Source organism: Carex rostrata, chromosome 7, assembly GCF_964058835.1.
Source record: "Carex rostrata chromosome 7, lpCarRost1.2, whole genome shotgun sequence".
Taxonomy (NCBI): Eukaryota; Viridiplantae; Streptophyta; class Magnoliopsida; order Poales; family Cyperaceae; genus Carex; species Carex rostrata.
Genome location: NC_135924.1, coordinates 12,159,362 through 12,179,655, shown reverse-complemented (window position 1 = coordinate 12,179,655; position 20,294 = coordinate 12,159,362). Strand labels below are relative to the sequence as shown.

The window sequence follows — 20,294 nt, the reverse complement described above, 5'->3', positions numbered from 1 at the left end:
GACTAATATATACAAATTTAGAAACTAGTCCAGCAATTACTTAGAGATCTTTTTTATCAAACCATGAATAGCATCTCAATACATACTACTGAAGCATTGCTCATCCTATATACCATTGGCTGTAGAATTAATATGTTAGCAGATTTTTCACTCTGAAACTATGCTTATTGGTATTGTATATTTTTATCCAAACTAAACTTGTAAGAAACCACCACCAAGGAACAACATGTAAACCTCAACTTGTGTTTCAATTTTCTGAGATTATGAATAATTTTTTCATTATGTAGATCTTTGTGAAGATGACAAAAACTATAGCCGACCAGGGCCAGAGAATGGAGTCTGGCGATCTGTCAAAGAAGGTTTGTCTTTCTTTTTTCCTATTTTGAGCTTCTATTATCTATTTACCTGTTCTTGTCCTTGCATTATTAGTTTAGTGCTTCACTTATTCATTATTTTCACTGAATGTAGAATTAATATGTTACCATTATTTTCACTCTGAAACTATGTTTATTGGCAGTTTATATTTTTATCCAAACTGAACTTGGAAGAAACCACAACCAAGAAACAGCATATATACCTCAACTTGTTTTTAAATTTTCTGAGATTATGAATAATCTTTTCATTCTGTAGAACTTTGTGAAGAAGACAAAAACTATAGCCATCAATGTAACAAACACTGATACAATTGATGCAATCAAAACCAAGGTTCAAGAACTCGAGGGGATTGCATCGAGCAAGCAAAAGTTGTTTTTTTGTCGCATCCACCTCAAAGGCACCGAAACCCTAGACTACTATAATATACATGCAGACTCATGCATCGACTTGTATGTCAAAGATGATATTACAATTTCAATCCAGAGCCTCAATAATTCAAATTCAGTTTCACTGAATGTGAAAACCTCAGACACCGTATCAAAGATAAAGGCTATGATACATGATAAAATGGGGATATCTTCTTATCAAGAAATTAGTCTCTTATTTTCCCATAAAATACTTCACGATGACCAAACACTTGCATCATGTGGTGTACACAACAATGCTATGCTTCAGATGGCTACCCGGCGAATTAGAACTCTGCATATTACTGTGGAATTATTTCAAGGTCCATTCATAGAAATTGAGGTGCAGAGATGGTACACCATATCTATCCTAAAGCACATCATTGGTCTCCCACAAGATGGTCCACTCAAACTCTTCTTTTCTGAACAAGAGTTGAACGACAATACAACGCTACGCCATCACAAGATACATCATAATGCGATGCTCCAAGTCAGGTCGGTGATGTAGGTCTCTGTGAAGAAATGTAGATGCGTCTGAGTGGCTTTCTGATGTAGCCTTTTGATTTAACAAATTCTTTGTATGGGATTGTACTTTCAGACCAAATTTTTTATTTTTTATTTTTATTTTTTCTACTATTTTTTAGATAGGAACAAATTTATTGATTTTGAATTATCCAAAATTTTCAAATCGAGGGATTTTCAAACCTTATTATGTGGGAATAGCAGGAACCAGCGATTCCAAATCCATCCATTCAATTTTCTTTGAGTTTCGTGCAAGAAAAATCATTTGCTTTGAGATTCAAATATAAAAAATTTAAAGGCTAGATTTGGAATCGCAGGTTCCTGCTATTCCCACAGAATCACAGCAGATTTATTTCCTTACACAGATAGTAGAGCAAGTTTTCAGCGAGCAGAAACAAATTTCTTACAATAACAAAAGGCCACGAAATTTAGACAAAAGGAAATTCGACGGATTAAGGTTCCGTAATGGAGAGAGAACAACGAGGAGAAAGAATCAGGGTAAATTTGACATTTTGTAAACTTTTTATTACAAAAGAGAGATAGGAAAGAGAAAATAGGAATTCCATCACATCATACATATAAGCTGTTTCCTTTTTTTTGAGGAAAATTTTCAAAAAAATACCATATAAAAAAGGAAAGTTCAAACGGACACAGCTCAAACAAGAGTTCAAAGGAAAGTTCAGTGACCAATTCACACTCTACCCGTATAAACTTTTTAAATTATGAACTTCCCTATAAAAAATACCATATACTTAATCTCCATAAAAACTTAACATTTATCTTCTATCCTCAAAAGAAAAGTTCAAACGGAACCAAGCTCAAACAAAACAAAAGGACATGCTCCAGTACATGCAAACTCATGATCCCTTTCTGGAGATTCCTTTTCAGGTCTCAATTTGATATTGAGGGATCATCTAAGAAATTTTCAGCTTACTGTACCATATTGGAGCTGCTGGAAACATTTAACCTGCAATTAAAATTGTGAAATTTCATAATCATCTCCCTACCAGAATCTCATCTTGCTCCAATGTTTGCCCTTTTCCTAAGCACACCTTACATAATGCATATAATTTATTGCTTAAAAAGGACATTAAATTTAGTAATGTTAATACTTAATAGCCAGTCAAGCTACTCTCCCTTATTATATTAAGTGTTAGCTGCCATTCATACTCATGAATCATATCACAATTGAAGTAAAAACAAGAATCAGTTTTATAACCAATGGATCCTAATTTAGTAATTTGACCAAAAAAAAAAGTTAGCAGATTATGCTTAGCAAAAGTAAAACCTTGTCATCCAGGAAACAAATAAAGAACAAATTATAGCAATAAAATATTATGATATGGCTTCAGAATTCAGTTAATTAACATCACAAACACAATCAATTGCTGTCTTTTTGTCTACTACTAAAAAAACAACCCGTTGTATTTCATGTCCGAGACTAAAACAGTTACATCATATAAGTATATATCAGGCAAACTAATGAATCCCTTATCAATCTATCATGCACATTTAGAATAACACTAACCCGAAGCTCTAATATAGAGTAAAAATATGCACTTATAAATTGCATTCTAAAATGAAAATAACAACATTATTTTGAAATAATACTATTCTCATGCATCCAGATTTACCCAAGCAATACATGCAAGTGGGATCGATGTTTTATCCGTCTCCAAAATATATAATCAAAGGAATAAAATAAAAGAGCTTTATTTTAATTATACGAAAAAAATTGATCTCGCAATTGAAATAAATGACAGATCAAGTATTGTTATGTCAAGTGGTCGGAATAGGCATTTACAAGTACCATGTTCAATAGTTAAAATTGGAACATGCTCTCGATTATCTGACTCTGGAATTATAAGACATGCATGCCAATGCAAAAGAATACTTAATCCTGCAACAGTGAAAGACGCAAACTAAGGAAAAGAAAATATTTTAAACAAAGATTTATATGTTTGTGAGTAATATTTTAAAATGTTATAAACATAGCTTTAAATATTTGAATATTAGTGTTGAAAATGAAATTTAAATAATATTAGAAGGTTTTTTTCTATTAAACTACTCGAGGGACATGCTCAGATATAATGGTTCGGGAATCAGAACATTTATCTTTTAAATAAATGTTAACAATTAATAATATATCTTTGTTTTTAAAAATTTAGCATTTTATGAATGCATTTCGTAAAATATTATTTTTAAAAATTCCCAAGTCATTCTAGACTGTTCTATGCAAAAGGAAAAATAATGGTTCACCATTTTTATTTGAAAGTCAAAAAGATGCAGACATGAAATAACTCTGACTGACACTCCACATGGCCCCAAAACCCCAAAATTTATGAAATTTCTATTGGATGCTGTAACTTAAATTATGAGTTTCTGCACAACGAATCTAAACCATTCAATCCATATTATCACGAATATTAAAAAATATATATTACAGACGTGAGTCGGATTGATTCGAATTCTAAGCGGAAGGTTGATATTATAAACACAATATGCGAGTTAATGCAGAGAATTCAAACTTAAGTTTATGATAATTTCCAGCAGACAATGCGTCACGGGTTCCACAGGTGCTCACAATTAATACAAGCGCGTCCAGCTTTTTTCACTGTTCCGAATGAATGTGTGGGGCAGAAAAAATTGGACGATTATGAAACAAGGCTGAAACTTCCATTTTTTTTTCTTTTATTTTATTTGTCAAATAAATCATACTAATTGCTTCATTTTAAAATACCTTTCTGTTAAATACGTCCACGATAATATCTGAAGAGTAGGGCTATGGTAACATCCATATTATGGATCAACTCTTGTTATGAATTTATATCTTTTTCTTAAAAATTCAAACAGTTAAACATGATTTTCATAGAAAAATGTAATTGTGAAATATTAAAATTTCCTAAATGCATTCAGTATTCTAATTTAGATAATTTTTTCTGGGCCGAGCTTGTAACAACTAGACTGCACTCGATGAAGAATAAATCTTCCATTGATTTAAAGATGAGGAGGGTTCAAATGCCTCCATGTTTTTGTGTCTCCATCATGTCTTCATCTCTCTTCATCATTTTCAAAGTTCAAACAGTCGATCCGAACCGCTCAACCTAACCTCCATACTAAAATATGTTTGGAGATGTTATTTTTAGAGATGCAAAACTGAGGAGACAGAAGAGATTTTGTAATTTGAAAAGTTGTATATTTTTTACTGTTACAATGGCTATATATATGTTACAAGATCAATATGACCGTTGGAATTTATCTACCTTTTCTCTACAGTAGACTTTCTAAGTTATTTGTACATTTTGCATATTAACCCTTACATCTAAGATTATTATTCAACACCCCCCTCAAGCTAGGATTATAAATATCGAATAATCCTAACTTGCTTGTAATTTCTTCAAACGGCTTCGGATCTAATCCTTTTGTGAACACGTCCGCTAGTTGGTTTTCACTTCGCACAAATGGTGTTTCTATTTCCTTGGCTTGGACCTTTTCTCTAATAAAATGACAATCCACTTCGATGTGTTTGGTCCGTTCGTGAAATACGGGATTTTGAGCAATGTGACGTGCGGAGTTATTGTCACAATACATTTTCATGGGTTGATCAACATTGATTCCCATGTCTTTGAGCAATTGCTTGAGCCAAATCAATTCGCTTGCGGTTGATGCCATGGCTCGATACTCCGCTTCCGCACTTGATCGTGCCACGACATTTTGTTTCTTGCTTTTCCATGTGACTAAATTTCCGCCTACAAATGTGCAAAAGCCGGTGGTGGATTTTCTATCAAAGCTACCGGCCCAATCTGCATCGGAGTAGCCACATATTGCATTAGAATTATTATTTTTCATCCATATGCCCTTTCCGGGATTTCCTTTTAAATATCTTAAAATTCTATTTATGGCCTCTAAATGTGGTGTTCTTGGTGAATGCATAAATTTACTAATTTGACTTACGGAAAAAGAAATATCCGGACGGGTTACCGTGAGGTAAATTAATTTTCCTACAAGTCTTTGAAATTGGTTTATATTTTCTAAGGGTTCACCATCCTCGGTATTTAATTTATATTTATTATCTATTGGTGTAGAGGCCGGTTTACAACCTAATTTACCGGTTTCTTTTAATAAATCCAAGGTATATTTTCTTTGTGAAATTAATAGACCCTTGTTTGAAAATGCTACTTCTATTCCTAGAAAATATTTTAAATATCCTAAATCTTTAATGTCAAATTTTTCTTTTAATTGGAGTTTGATTTTTCTAATTGCTTCTAAATTGTTTCCAGTAATTATTAAATCATCTACGTATACTAAGACAAGTGTTATATTGTTTCCTTCACTTTTGGTAAATAATGAGTGATCGGCATTGCTAATTTTAAAATTGCAAGAAATTAAATATTGAGATAATTTGCCATACCATGCCCTTGGAGATTGCTTAAGTCCATAAATTGATTTTTTTAACCTACAAACAAGGTTAGCATTTTTTTCCTTTACATGACCCGGTGGAAGAGTCATATAAACTTCTTCCTCAAGTGTTCCTTGAAGAAATGCATTTTTTACATCCATTTGGTATAAATTCCACCCATTGTTTACGGCAATGGAAAATAAAACCCTAACGGTATTCATTTTTGCAACCGGTGCAAAAGTTTCTTTGTAATCTATCCCATATGTTTGTGTAAATCCTTTGGCTACTAACCTTGCCTTATACCGTTCTATGGTACCATTACAATTATATTTAATTTTGTAAACCCATTTGCATCCAACGGGTTTTTTATTTTTTGGTAATGGAACAATTACCCATGTTTCATTTTTTTCTAGAGCTTTTAGCTCTTCTTTCATTGCTTTATTCCAAGACGGTTTTTGAATGGCCTCTTGGTAATTTTTTGGTTCTATTTCTTTTTCTATGGTGGTAAGAAAAGCTTGGTATGAAGGCAAAATTTTTTCATATGAAACAAAATTTTGTATGGGGTATTGGACGGTATAAGTAACATAGTCTCTAAGTCTAGTTGACGGTTGTGATACTCTAGTTGTTCGTCTAAGTCCCGAATTATTCTCTACTTCGGTCTCATTTATATCATCATTATTATCATCAATTTCTTCTTCAACATCACTTATTTCATTTTCTTCTAAATTATTTTGCGCAATGTAGGGTATTACCGAATTCATTCTTTCAATTTGGATTTGATTAGGCTCTTGAATTTCTCCTATTTTTTTAAAATATGGCTCATTTTCGAAAAATACAACATTTCTAGAAATAAATAGTTTTTTATTAATAGGATCATAACATTTGTACCCCTTTTTAAATGGTGAATATCCTAAGAAAATAGTTTTTGTTGATACAAAATCTAGCTTATCTTCCCTTTTAATATGTACAAAACTTGTACATCCAAATATTTTTAAATGATCAAAGGTAATTTTTTGTTGATAAAGGATTTCTAACGGAATTTTGTTTTCTAATCTTGAACTTGGTAATCTATTAATTAGATGTGTAGCACAAAGTATGGCATCCGACCAATATATTTTAGGAACATTATTTTGAAACATCAATGTTCTTGTCATTTCTAACAAATGTCTATTTTTTCGTTCCGACACTCCGTTTTGCTCGGGTGTATTAACACAAGTGGTTTGGTGTATAATTCCTTTTTCTTTAAAAAATGTTTCAAAATTTTTGTTCACAAATTCCGTTCCATTATCCGACCGAAATATTTTTAATTTTGCATTAAATTGATTTTCTATAAGACAAAAAAATTCTTTGAAGCTACTAAACACTTCACTTTTTGATTTGAGTAAATATAACCAAGTGGTTCTTGAAAAATCATCGATAAAAATAACAAAATATTTAAATCCATTGTATGATTCAATTGGGGCCGGTCCCCATACATCCGAATGAATTAAATCAAACATAGCTTTACTTTTGCTATTGGAATGAGAAAAAGGAAGTTTTGTTTGTTTTGCCAATTTACAAACTTCACAATTGGCATAATTTAAATTTTTACAATCAAAAATATAATTTAAAATCTTGTCGGAAGGATGCCCAAATCTTCTATGCCAAAGTCCAATATCAATGGATTTAGCGGAAGCACAAAAATAATTTTTTGGGTTCAAAAAGTAGTGTCCGTTTTCAAGAAACCCTTCACCAATCTTCATCCCGGTTTCCCGGTCCTGAAATACAACATTTTTACAAGAAAAAATCACGTCGCAATTTAATTCTTGTGTTAATTTTTGAACCGAAAGTAAGTTTATCGGAAAAGTATCTAAATATAACACATTAAATAATTTTTTGTTACAAAATATAGTTTCACCTATACCATTTATTTTAGCCTTCATACCGTTCGCTACTAAGACAAATTTGTCACTTTTGGTCATTTCTAAATTTTTTAGAAGTCCTTGATTTCCAAACATATGGTCTGTAGCACCACTATCAATAATTATTTTATCTAACAAATTTAAATTTTTTGAGTATGAAGATATACCAGAAAATTTAGACTGGTTTTGTTGAGTCAGCAGCACAGACATCTGCTGGATTAGTGACTGCAATTGATCTGCTGCTGCCTCTGACCCGTTTCGGCTTGGTTCTGACCCGCCAGCGAAAAATCCTGCGCCAGAGTTGTTAATTGTTGCGCCAGAGTGGTTAATTGCTCCAGGCCCATTAAGAAAATTTGCTCCAGGCCCGTTTCTTTTTGCTGCCACGTTAATTCCACTGTTCGGATTTGGTTCAAGGGTTATTAGATTATATGGTTCAGCGGAGGACTTGGGTTCAGCGAAATACACACGCCCCTCATTTCTTAATTCCCTGCCTTCGTTCCGATCTCCTCTTCCTCCTCCAATTGAGCTCTGATTTTTCCAATGTTTTGGTTTCAAATGGGGATGAAGAAACCAGCAGTTCTCATGAGTGTGCCCCTCCTTCTTACACCCCGTACATCTCTTTATTTCATTTTGATTTGAGTGAATTTGAGATCTAGGGTTTTGGCCGAATTTAGGGAAATTAGATTTTTTTGCTGCTGCAAAGGCATGAGTTTCGTGTTGCTCTTCGATTGTCTGTTGTGGACCACCCATGGCCTCTCTTCGGCTCTCTTCCTGTTGAATCATGTTCTTGATTTGGGAGTAAGAGGGAAGAGGAATGGTGTTCATAATCTGAGCCCTTACGGCCTCATAGCTCGGGTTTAATCCCGCAAGGTACTCAAATATATCATCTTCTTCTTCTCGTTTTTTTATTATTGCCAAGTCGGTGGTTGCCGGCCGGTACAATCGAAGCTCATCTTTTTTCTTTTGAAGAGTACCAAGGTACTCTACATGTTTTCTCGTGCCTTGCTTTTCTTGTTGAATTTCTAATTTGAGTTGATATATACGGGAATAATTGTTTTCTTGCCCGTACATATCTTTCACGGCTTGCCATAGCTCAAAAGCCGTGTCGGGAAGGAGAAATAGCTCAGCAATGGACGGTTCCATTGAATTCGTGAGCCATGTTATGATTTTGTCATTTTGGGTTCTCCATTTTTTCATTTCTTTTTTCTCCGCTTGGGTCAGCGAAAGCGGATTTGCAATATCGGGCACTTTGTTGTCTCCCGTGATGTATTCACGCATCTCTCGGCCGCTGAGTGCTCTCGCTGCAGCCTTTGCCCATGTAAGGTAATTTTTGCCGTTAAGCAACGCATTTGTGAGCTTGGAGGAATGGTTGGTAGCCTCGTGTTGCCCTTCTTGAGCCATTTGCCCTTTGCTGATTTTGTTGTTGTTTTATGAGTTTTGTAGTCAGAGATCTTAGTGCTCTGATACCATGTTATTTTTAGAGATGCAAAACTGAGGAGACAGAAGAGATTTTGTAATTTGAAAAGTTGTATATTTTTTACTGTTACAATGGCTATATATATGTTACAAGATCAATATGACCGTTGGAATTTATCTACCTTTTCTCTACAGTAGACTTTCTAAGTTATTTGTACATTTTGCATATTAACCCTTACATCTAAGATTATTATTCAACAGGAGACCAAATTTTATATTTTTAGGAATTTTTTTACTATTTTTTTAGATAGGTACAAAAATACTGTTTTTAGATGGTTCAGATTTACTGATTTTGTACCTATCTAAAAATATAGTAAAAAAATTCCTAAAAATATAAAATTTGGTCTCCAAACACATTTTAGTATGGAGGTTAGATTGAGCAGTTCGGATCGACTGTTTGAACTTTGAAAATGATGGAGAGAGATTGAGGCATTTGAACCCTCCTCTTTAAAGATATACATTTCAATAAAACTTGTGACAAGTGATGTTTTTGTTAAAAACTCTAATGTGAATTCAAATTCAGTTAATCAAGATCATGGCGTGTTGCAATTAAGCATGCGTTGCTTCCTTATGTTTATAGTGTGTAACTAAAAAATAGCATTCATAGCATGTGGAGGTTTGTTTTAGGTATTTGTAAAAGTTGATACTTTTTTTAATGTATTGAAAACACTAATGCATGAAATATTGATTCTTTATCTAACATAGATCACTTCTCTACTATGTTGCATAGATACAGGTACGAGTGTCGTATCGGATACGATACGGATATAGCAATACGTCAATTTTCAAATATCCAGGATACAATACGCCTATTATATATATATATATATATATATATATATATATATATATATATATATATATATAAAGAGAGAGAGAGAGAGAGAGAAACTAGGGTGTGATGTGCTCACCAAGAGGAGTTGGTTAGCACACCTCCAAATGACTATCGGATTGACTCCGAACTACGAATCTAAACCGTTGAAGTCCATGTACTTCGTGAGTGATGCATGTACGTACATGCAAAAAAATTTAAGTTTCGAATTCATTTAGCACATGGTCAAGAGGTCAAAACAATGAATATTTTATAAATTGTTTTTTTTAATGTTTTATGTATTAATTTTTCATCATTGTTTTGACCGCTTGACCATGTACTTAATGAATTCAAAACTTTAAAATATTTTATGTACATGCATCACTCACAAAGTACTTGAATTTCAACGGTTTAGATCTGTAGTTCGGAATCAATCCGATAGTCATTTGGAGATGTGCTCACCAATCTCTCTTGGTGAACACATCACACCCTAGTTTTGCTATATATATATATATATATATATGAGGAGGGTTCAAATGCCTCCATTTTTTGTGCTTCCACTATGCCTCTATTTCTAAAAACTTTAATAATCTAAAATATAAAACTTAAAAGTCAAAATAAAACCGTTGGATATGATCTACATCATTTATTATTCAAAGATCATTAAAATTATCTATAATTATTTAATATATGTCCCTTATGAGATAATAATATTTTTTTAAATTCAAGAAAATATAGTGCAAAAAAAACAATCCCAAGTTGCAGGATTTTCCTGCAACTTGGGCCTTAATTCCAAGTCCTAATAAAAAAAAAATTTCAAGTCGTAGGATTTTCTTGCGACATGGATATTTTTAAAAAATTTCAAAATCTTAATTATTTTTATTAAAATATATAAGAAAATAGGTAAAATTCTGCTACTTGGATATGTTTAAATTTTTTTGAAAATGCTGATTATTTTTATTAAAATATATTAAAAAATACGTAAAAATAAAAATGTCGGTTCTAATTGTTTTGTATCTCGTGTGAATCATTGAATTCAGTTCTCTATGGACTGGAGTTTGGTTACGAACAGGCAACACAATAATAGAGCGTTTGCAGGAGTAACACGTGTTCCTGTATAGGAAGGGAGCGTATGTTAAGGTGGTTTACTGGAAACTTTGTTCTGCACCAACATTGGGATGGGCAGATCTGGTCGTTTACTCTTTTTTTTTTTTTTTTTTATTGGCAACCCGTAGACTGGTCGTTTACTCGTCTGCAAGTTGCTGGAATCCATTTCCACTGAGGTAACAAAATATTTCTGTTTAGGTTTAAACCGTCCGATCGGAACTCAGACCAATCTGGCCCGATCAGATTCTGATCGAACGTCTAAATCCAAAAGGAAATATTCTGTTACCTTGGGTGACATGAATTCGACTGGCAGCAGGTGTGATTGGGACAATAACTTTTCGCCTAACTTCTTAATAATATATAAAATTAGAAACAAAATATTCGCACATTTTTTATCCGCACCCGTGATAAGATTTATGTAATTTCTTATTCTCTCGGAACGTATTTCCTCTTAAAACAGCACATCTTTCTTTCATTCTTTCATTCTCATCTATTGTCATTCTTAAAAGCCCACAATATCGTTCACTACTCAGTAACCTTTTTTACAAATTAAAAAGATGGCTGAGATTATCGTGAAACTTGTTCTTGGCAAGCTGGGTGATGCGGTTGTTGAGGAAGCATTCTTTCTCTATGGGGTACGTGACAAGGTCGAGCGGGTTCAACGCGACCTCACTTGGATCCAGTCTTTCTTGAAAGAAGCAGATGCAAAATGCCATAAAAATGAAAGGGTAAAAACATGGGTGAATGAGATTCAAGAGGCTGGGTATTTAATTGAAGATGTATTGGAGAAGTTTTTGGTTGAGGTTGGAGGAGGTAGACGGGAAGGCCTTTGCAACAAACTCAAAATGATAGGCAAGATGCCCATGAAACTAATTTCCGAACACAAAGTTGGTAGTGAGATCGACAAGATACAGAAGAGGCTCAGTGAAATCAAAGATAACAAAGAAAAGTACGGATTAGATCTTGAAGAAACTAGTAGTGGGGCCTCTGTCGAGCAGCCTATAAGGCCGTTCTTTAATCCTGACATAGATGAAATGGAGGTTGTCGGCTTCGACAAAGAAAAGAAAACAATTGTCAACCAACTCATTGATCCAAAAGATACAAGGCGAGCTGTGATCTCAATTGTTGGGGCCGGTGGATCAGGAAAAACTACACTTGCAAAAAAGGTGTACAAAAGGTAACTACTGCTGAATAACATAGCAAATTCATTGTTTTAAAACATGTGTGTCATATGATAAATAGTTTAATTTTTAATTTGGTAACTTTTCCCCTGAAGAGAATAATGTTATAAACTAAAATGGTTGTTTACTATAAAAATAATTGTATAGGGAGGGACAAATCGTCGCAAATTAAATGTGTGATATTACTTCTAACATGCTCTTTTTTTTTAATATTACACAATTCAATAATTATAACTATTGTAAAACAATAAATTTAATTATTTAACTATCAGTGTTGAAAGCTTTGTAGTTTGGTAAAATCTTAATTTGTGTTTATTTCCAACTTGTATGTATAAGTATGTTGTATACAAATCATCTAATTAATTTATTTGATGCATTTTACAGTGATGAAGTTAAACGTCACTTTGGCATTTCCATGTGGTTAACTATTTCACAACAATACAAGCTAATTGATATTTTGATGACAATGCTAGAGAAGATTCGAAAGGTAGATGACTCGGAGAGGCAGAATAAGAGAGAAGATTATTTCCTTACAGAGCTTAACAATTCCTTGAGAGAGAGAAAATATCTGGTTGTATTGGATGATTTATGGTCAAGCAATAATATTTGGACCCAACTTCAAGCTGCTCTTCCTAATGCTAATAATGGAAGTCGAGTATTAATTACTACCAGGTTTGTTTGCATTTCTTTTATTGTAAAAAAAATAGTGTTACATTAATTACTCAAGGGAAGATTTAACAATTCTTTATATTGACAATCTTAAATTTGAAATCCAATAAGAATGACATGATCTATATTATCCACCTATAATACATATAAATATGATAAGATTTGATGTATGTTCTACCATAAATCAAATAACTTAAAATGTCATGGTATGAAATTAACGGCCCTTGATCGATGTATTTTCAAACAATAATATGAATTACATAAAATATGGTTGTTAGACTATCTATATGTCCCTTAATTAATATATCTATAAATTTATCTTTAAAATTTTCAATTTGGCATCATTTTTATAAAAAAGAATTAACTATTGTTAAGATTGTCAAAATAACCATTGCCAAGTGATTCCTTCTCATAAAATATGCTTCTTCTGATTTGTGTATTGATTAATATCAGGTTCATTAACCTCGCTGAAGAGGCCGACATTATATCTATCCCACACAAGATAGAGCCCTTAAATGAAGATGAAAGCAAACATCTATTGCTGAAGAAGGTTTTTCCTAATCGTTTTGCCAAAGAATGCCCCAATGGAGTACTTCCCATAGTAACTCAATTTACCAAAAAATGTAATGGATGGCCTCTAGCATTGGTAGTTGTTGGCGGAATCTTATCAAGAAAAAATCCCGATCACATTACATGGGATGAGGTGATGCAAAAAATGGATTGGCAGACTGATGGTAGCATCTTCACGGGTGTTATATCCACCAGTTATGAGGATCTACCAATTGCTCTCAAACCTTGCTTCATGTATTTTGGTGTTTTTCCTGAGGACTATCAAATGAAAGCAACAACTCTGATTCAATTATGGATTGCAGAAGGATTTATACGACAAGAGGGGATAAAATCATTGGAGGACATTGCTGAAAGCTATTTGGAGGAACTTGTGGAAAGGTACTTTATATTTATTATCATTAAATTATCTTGTCAACTGCAAGTACATATAGTCTTTCCAGTTTCTTTTTAATAGACATGGATAGTTTTTTTATTCTAAGCATCAAATTCACATTATGATATTGAAAATGCAATTTTGCCCAACAATTTTCATGTCTATCTCTATATTACTTTTGGTAAATTATAAATTTGGCAACCAAAGTAACATGCAATTACAGTATCCTCTTATTTATAATAATGCTTTGAAAAGCATATCAATAAATTCACGAGTTAGTTAATCACAGTAATATCAAATAAAAATTCGATATATACATATATAGAGAGAGATTGACTAATATGCTTTCGGTAGCATATGGGCCGAAGTGCTACCGGTCCAAATTTAAAATTTCAAAATCCAAAAAGTCGATCTGAACCGTTCATCTTGTTCTCCATATTAATATGTGCTTGGAGACCAAATTTTACATTTTTCTCAATTTTTTTACTATTTATTAAGCCACTTTGAAAATCGCTGATCCAACGGTAGCACTGTTTTGTTAAGCCACCATTGGATCAGCGATTTTCAAAGTGACTTAATATATAGTAAAAAAATTCAGAAAAATATAAAATTTGGTCTCCAAGCACATATTAATATGGAGAACAAGATGAACGGTTCAGATCGACTTTTTAAATTTTGAAATTTGAAATTTGGACCGGTAGTACTTCGGCCGAAGTGTTACCGAAAGCATATTAGTCAATCTCTCTCTCTCTCTCTCTCTATATATATATATATATATAGAGAGAGAGAGAGAGAGAGAGATGGGTTATGGTACATTGCACTATAAATTACGTGATTCAAAGTCCAAATAACTGATCCAAACTGCTCATCTTATTGTCCATATTAATATGTTTTTATGGAAATTTTTTACTATGTTTTTAGATTTATTGAAAATCGTTGTTTTCAGACAAATCTGGACCATAAAAAATAGCAATTTTCAATAAATCTAAAAAAATAGTAAAAAAAATTCCAAAAAAATGTAAAATTTGGTCTCCAAACACATTAATATGAACAACAAGATGAATGGTTTGAATCGGTTATTTGAACTTTGAATAGAGTGATTTATAATGCAATGTACAAGGAAGGTTATATATTGCAATGTACCGTAGACCACCTCTCTCTCTCTCTCTCTATATATATATATATGAGGAGGGTTAAAATGCACCATCTTTTTGTGCTCCTAACGTTCACCCTCACCTCATATTTTCATTTTCAAAGTTCAAATAGTTGATTCGAACCTTCCAACGTGTTCTTCATATTAAAATGTGCTTGGAAACCAAATTTTATATTTTTTGAAATTTTTACTATTTTTTCATAATTTTTGATTAAACTAAACAATAATAAAAAAATTCAGAAAAGTGTTGATTTTCAAAAATTCTGAAAAATAGTAAATTTTTTCCAAAAAATGTAAAATTTGATCTCCAAACACATTTTAATATGAAGAATACGTTGGAAGATTTGAATCGACTATTTAAACTTTGAAAATGAAGATCTGAGAAGAGGGTGCACGCTAGAAGCACAAAAGGGAGAGTGCATTTTAACTCTTCTCTCTCTATAGAGAGAGAGAGAGTTAGGCTACAGTGCTATGCATATATAGTGTCGTGTTGTGCTAAGACTTTTCAACTGTCAGATTGACTTTGAGATTCGTGCAAAACTAGATCTCTGGATGGGTCTAATTGAGACATAAAACATTAAAAAAGTGTACTACGGACTCTCCGTTAGCATTCTCTCTTGGTTTGAATCAACAAGTTCTATGAAATAGAAGAAAAATAATGAAAAGTCTCTGATCACGATCTCTCATTTGTTCTAAAGCTATCGTCACTATACTTGAATCAAGATTTATCTTGATCTTCTTGGATCAGGCAAGAACTCATTTCTCTATCTGATTCTATATATATCTCTCAAATTTTTCTGAACAAGTCTTTTTGGAGTCGTTGGTACAAGTTAGGGATCTGTCTAGAGGGAAAAGAGCGGCTAGTAGGGTGGGGCGAGCGATAGCGGTGAGGGATGAAATCGACGGACAGGAAGTGAGGGGCACAAGGGGACTTGAGAGCGGGGTGCCGAGTAGCTGGCGGTGAGGGACTGGTCTCTCTGTTTTTCTTTTTCTGTTTTTAATTTGAGGAAAAAGTACTAACAGAGGGACTTCCAATTTAAAAAAAAAAACTAACGGAGGGACTTTTTCTTGCACTGATCTAAAAGCTTATCAGATGGTTAAAAAACGTATGGCACAGAACGACACTAGCTATATACGCATAGCATCGTAGCCCAACACTCTCTCTCTCTATATATATATATATGAGGAGGGATCCACTTACACTATTTTTTGATGACACCGAATTACACTTTACATTTTAAATTTTCAAAGTTTTTAAACTTGAAATAATCGATCCAAACCGTTCAACATGATGGATATATTAAAATGTGATTGTAGATCAAATTTTACATTTTTTTTCAATTTGTTTTACTATTTATTAAGTATTTTACAAAATCGTTGTTTTCAGACCATTTAATTTTTGTACCTATCTTAATAAATAGTAAAACAATTAAAAAAAATGTAAAATTTGATTTGTAAGCACATTTTAATATATTCACCATGTTGAACTGTTTGGATCGACTGTTAGAATTTTGAAAATATAGAGTGTAATCCGATATCACCAAGAAAAGATGTAAACACATTGTGAAATGATTAAATCCCTTTCATTTTGCAATTAATCACAATAATCATAAGGTCTCAAATCAAATTCTTTTAACCAAATTAAAATTTTAAATTACCGCTCTCACAATAATCTCCGACGAGCTTGTCGCTCTTAAACAAGATTTCCCCATATTACTAATGATTTCTATTTCTTTAATTTTGTTTTAATATTTTCAAACTTTTTTTAATTTTCTAAGTTCCAGAAGTTTAATTCAATTTAAAATTGCTTTATTTTTCAATTAGTTTTTGTGATTCGTTTATTTTTCTTGTAATCTTCCTATCCCAGTTCTAATAATTCTTTGAGATTCCGACCCTTTTTTTAAAGTATATCAAACGTTACAATTAATTTATAACATAGTAAATTCAAACTTATTTTCTTGTTTTGACATAAGTCAAATCTTTACTATTATGTCATACTTCAATTAGTATTTTTTTTATTTTTCTCTGTACAGCGGCGAGTTCTAATTTTTCTTTTTAGTTACTTAATATGGAATATCCATTTAGAAATCAGATTTCAATTCCCCTTTAAAGCAAACCATTGAAATTTAAAATCAATTAAATACCAAAATAGGAAGTAATCTTGGGAGTTTAATGGCTATTTTTATCCTTTCGTAGATTGTATTAGCTTATTTCATGGCTATTTTTCACCGAAGTCTCTAGGAGTTTTTTTCCGATAACCCAAAATTTATTTTTATTACAAAGAATCCAATTAGTAAATATTTACTAGTAATTTCATTCTTCTTTTCCATCAATGAAATCTTTTAAACTGTTGATGTTTAAAAATAAATTTATAACCTTTAAATAAAATATAACTTACAAGGTAATAATTATTTAATTTTTTAATATATATTCTAAACTACAAAATTTACAACATTACAACGTAACACTGCTTTTATTGCTCTTTATTTAACATCATTTTTTTTAGGCCCAATATTACTCGATTTCTTTCCAAAGATGATGAATCTTATTGTACCTTGAATTAAATTACAAAATTAAATTTTCAAAAACTTAGCGAAGGTATAATTTAAATGAAAATGTCTTATTGCAATTTCCGAATCATGTAACGATCGAATATGATTCTTAAGAATTATCACTAACGAAAAGTGTGTCAATAAATAATTATGGTCTATAAAGACTATTATTATTAACAATAAAAGAAAGAACTAATATTAACAGAATTATTCGCTGCATAAGTTCAATTTAATTTCTGCAATTAGGATTTAATTAAATGAATGGTCCAATTAAATTCAACTTTTGTGGTAACTAATTACAGGTGCATGGTGCAAGTCTCAAGGAGATCCTGCGTAAGTAAAATCAAGTATTGTCATACCCATGATCTCCTACGGGACCTAGCTATTCAAAAGGCCAAGGAGGATAATTTTCTGACGGTGATCTCGAAGAATGACACCAACTCGAGTTGTAGAACAAGTGCACGTCGTGCTGCACTTCACGGTAATAAGATGATAGAACAAGCTTCCACAAACCTTCGCTCTTTGATAAGTTTCGCAGATGAACCAAATTTCAATAGATTTAGAGCGCTACGAGTTTTACACATTAGCAAAGCGTCAAACAAACCTTTACATGCGACAAACTATTTGAAGTTGAAGGGCTTGAAGTACTTCGCGTTTCAATGTGAAGTTTATTTGTCTTGGTATTGCTGCGAGCATCCCCCTTATAGGTTTTTTAAAAGATCTCCTTTAACTTATATGAAGCATCTTCAAACGGTGTGTGCATTGTTTTGTAAATGTCACGTCTGGGCACAAAAGTTTCCTCAGTCCTTTTGGGGTAACAAACAGTTGAGACATGTCAATTTCACCACCTGTTGGAGTTGTCAAGCAGCTCCAGAGGGACCACCATCAGCAGCAGACTTGCAAAGTTTACTGACCTTAAAAGAAGTGAGAGCCAGGCAAGACTGGGTTGCAGAGCTGCCTAACTTTCCCAATATTCGTAAGTTGGGGATTGTTATACCTGAGGATGTTGCAGGGGAACCATTGATCATGTTGTTAAGCAACCTAAATCATTTGGGTTCTCTGCATTTAAAAATGACCCACACCAGGCAAATGACATTTGCAAATTGCATCTCTGCCTTCAGAAACCACAACAATTTGCACTCATTCAGCCTAGTGAATGGCAAATGGCCCAGGAAAGAAGTTGGTGATTGTACCCTGTTCCCACCACATCTCGTTAAGCTATCACTTAATGGAGAATATGATAGGTTGTTTGCCTTAGAGGAAGACCCGATGCCCCAACTAGAGAAGTTGCCAAACCTCAGGGTACTCCATATAGGTCGTGCATCCATGGAAGCAGTTGATGGAAAACAAATGATCTGCTCCAGGGGAGGTTTTGGTCGCTTGCAACAATTGAGACTTGGTGTGGTAGATTTGGAGGAATGGAAAATAGAGGAGGGTGCTATGCCCATGCTCAACCAACTGCGGTGCTGGTGCTGGTGGATGAATATAGTTCCTGACTTGCAATATTTGGTCAACCTTCAAGAGTTAACTATAAATTGTTTGGATGAGTTCGAATCAAGGCTGGAAGGAGAAGACCAATGGAAAATAAAACATATTCCCTCTGTAGAATTTCGAGAATTTCCTTTATAATTTGAACTTGTATAATTTTTGGTGTTATGTACTGCTTCAATTGATACGACATGTTCCATAAGTTCTTTTAATTTTTACTTTTATTTCAGTATTAGTAATTTTTCTTCACACAGTTAGAAACATATATTTGACTATGTACCTGACCTGTCGATATATGCTACTTTTTTACGTTCTTTTCCCTCAATTTTTTACGTTCACACGTTATTTTTTTTGTTTTTCGTGCAATAAAAAAATTACTGCTAAATAATAACTACCCCATTCCATCATACTAAACATATATAAATTAATTAAATAATTTTTTTGTTTTCTTATGGGGTCAACTATTTACTAACTGAGAATTTTATGATCATTTAATTAAATACTTATCAATTTATATTATATAAAAAAAATTCATAACATTAAAAAAAACTTAAATGATCAAATCATTAATTTTTTTTATATCTTCACTTAAATCTATCTTTAACTACATATATTGTCAAACACATACATAAAATTATTTCAGTCCGGGCCCACTAAATAATAGCCTTTACACTGACACGCGAATTTTAATTTGTTTTCCCTCTGATAAATACGAGATGTATAATATAATTACTATTAAGACGTTATTTTTTATTAAATTATATTATACTAGACTTTTTATTTATAATTTAAATTTAGAACCACTCTATTTTAATATTATTAATAAATATTATTGAATAATTATTATTTTATTAGTTTTTTTTTTATGAAAATATATTTTTTTCTCTTATAATATATCTTTGTTGCAATGTACGAATACATATGCTAAACCGTTATAAATTTTCCCGACTAATTGGTCGATTATTCCTGATTAATCGCTTGGCGATACCCTGTCTGTCCGACGACCACATACTGTTATTTACAACACTAGTTTAATGCTTCACTTATTCATTATTTGATGGGGATTCAAGTTTTCCATTCTTGATCATTTTTCCTTGTTAAATTCTCAGTAGAAAAATTTCAAGAACACAAATTAACATAATAAAAGATTAGATTTGATCTATATTGTTCTATCTACAAGCACGTAGAAAATCAGAGTCTGTATCCCCCCCCCCCCGGTACGTGCAATTAATAAAAATCACTACTACAGAAATGGTCATTGTACACTGCACATTATACACGGATTCGATAAATTTACCTAAAAACCGTGGAGA

General features: G+C 32.5%; 1 protein-coding gene and 1 long non-coding RNA gene across 2 annotated transcripts; one reads left to right on the top strand and one right to left on the bottom strand.

The window, feature by feature from the left end:
- Window positions 1–7,182: 7,182 nt before the first annotated feature.
- Window positions 7,183–7,905, bottom strand: LOC144557309 (uncharacterized). Its single transcript, XR_013512602.1, has 2 exons — window positions 7,769–7,905; window positions 7,183–7,457 (listed from the first exon to the last, which is right to left on the bottom strand). It is a non-coding gene; the product is annotated as an uncharacterized LOC144557309 (long non-coding RNA).
- A 3,567-nt stretch (window positions 7,906–11,472) lies between these two features.
- Window positions 11,473–19,122, top strand: LOC144556979 (disease resistance protein RPP13-like). The gene is made up of 4 exons (XM_078305498.1): window positions 11,473–12,172; window positions 12,561–12,848; window positions 13,299–13,793; window positions 17,796–19,122. The coding sequence occupies exons 1-4, from the start codon at window positions 11,553–11,555 to the stop codon at window positions 19,120–19,122; spliced, it is 2,730 nt and encodes a 909-aa protein (XP_078161624.1). The 5' UTR covers window positions 11,473–11,552.
- Window positions 19,123–20,294: the final 1,172 nt, after the last annotated feature.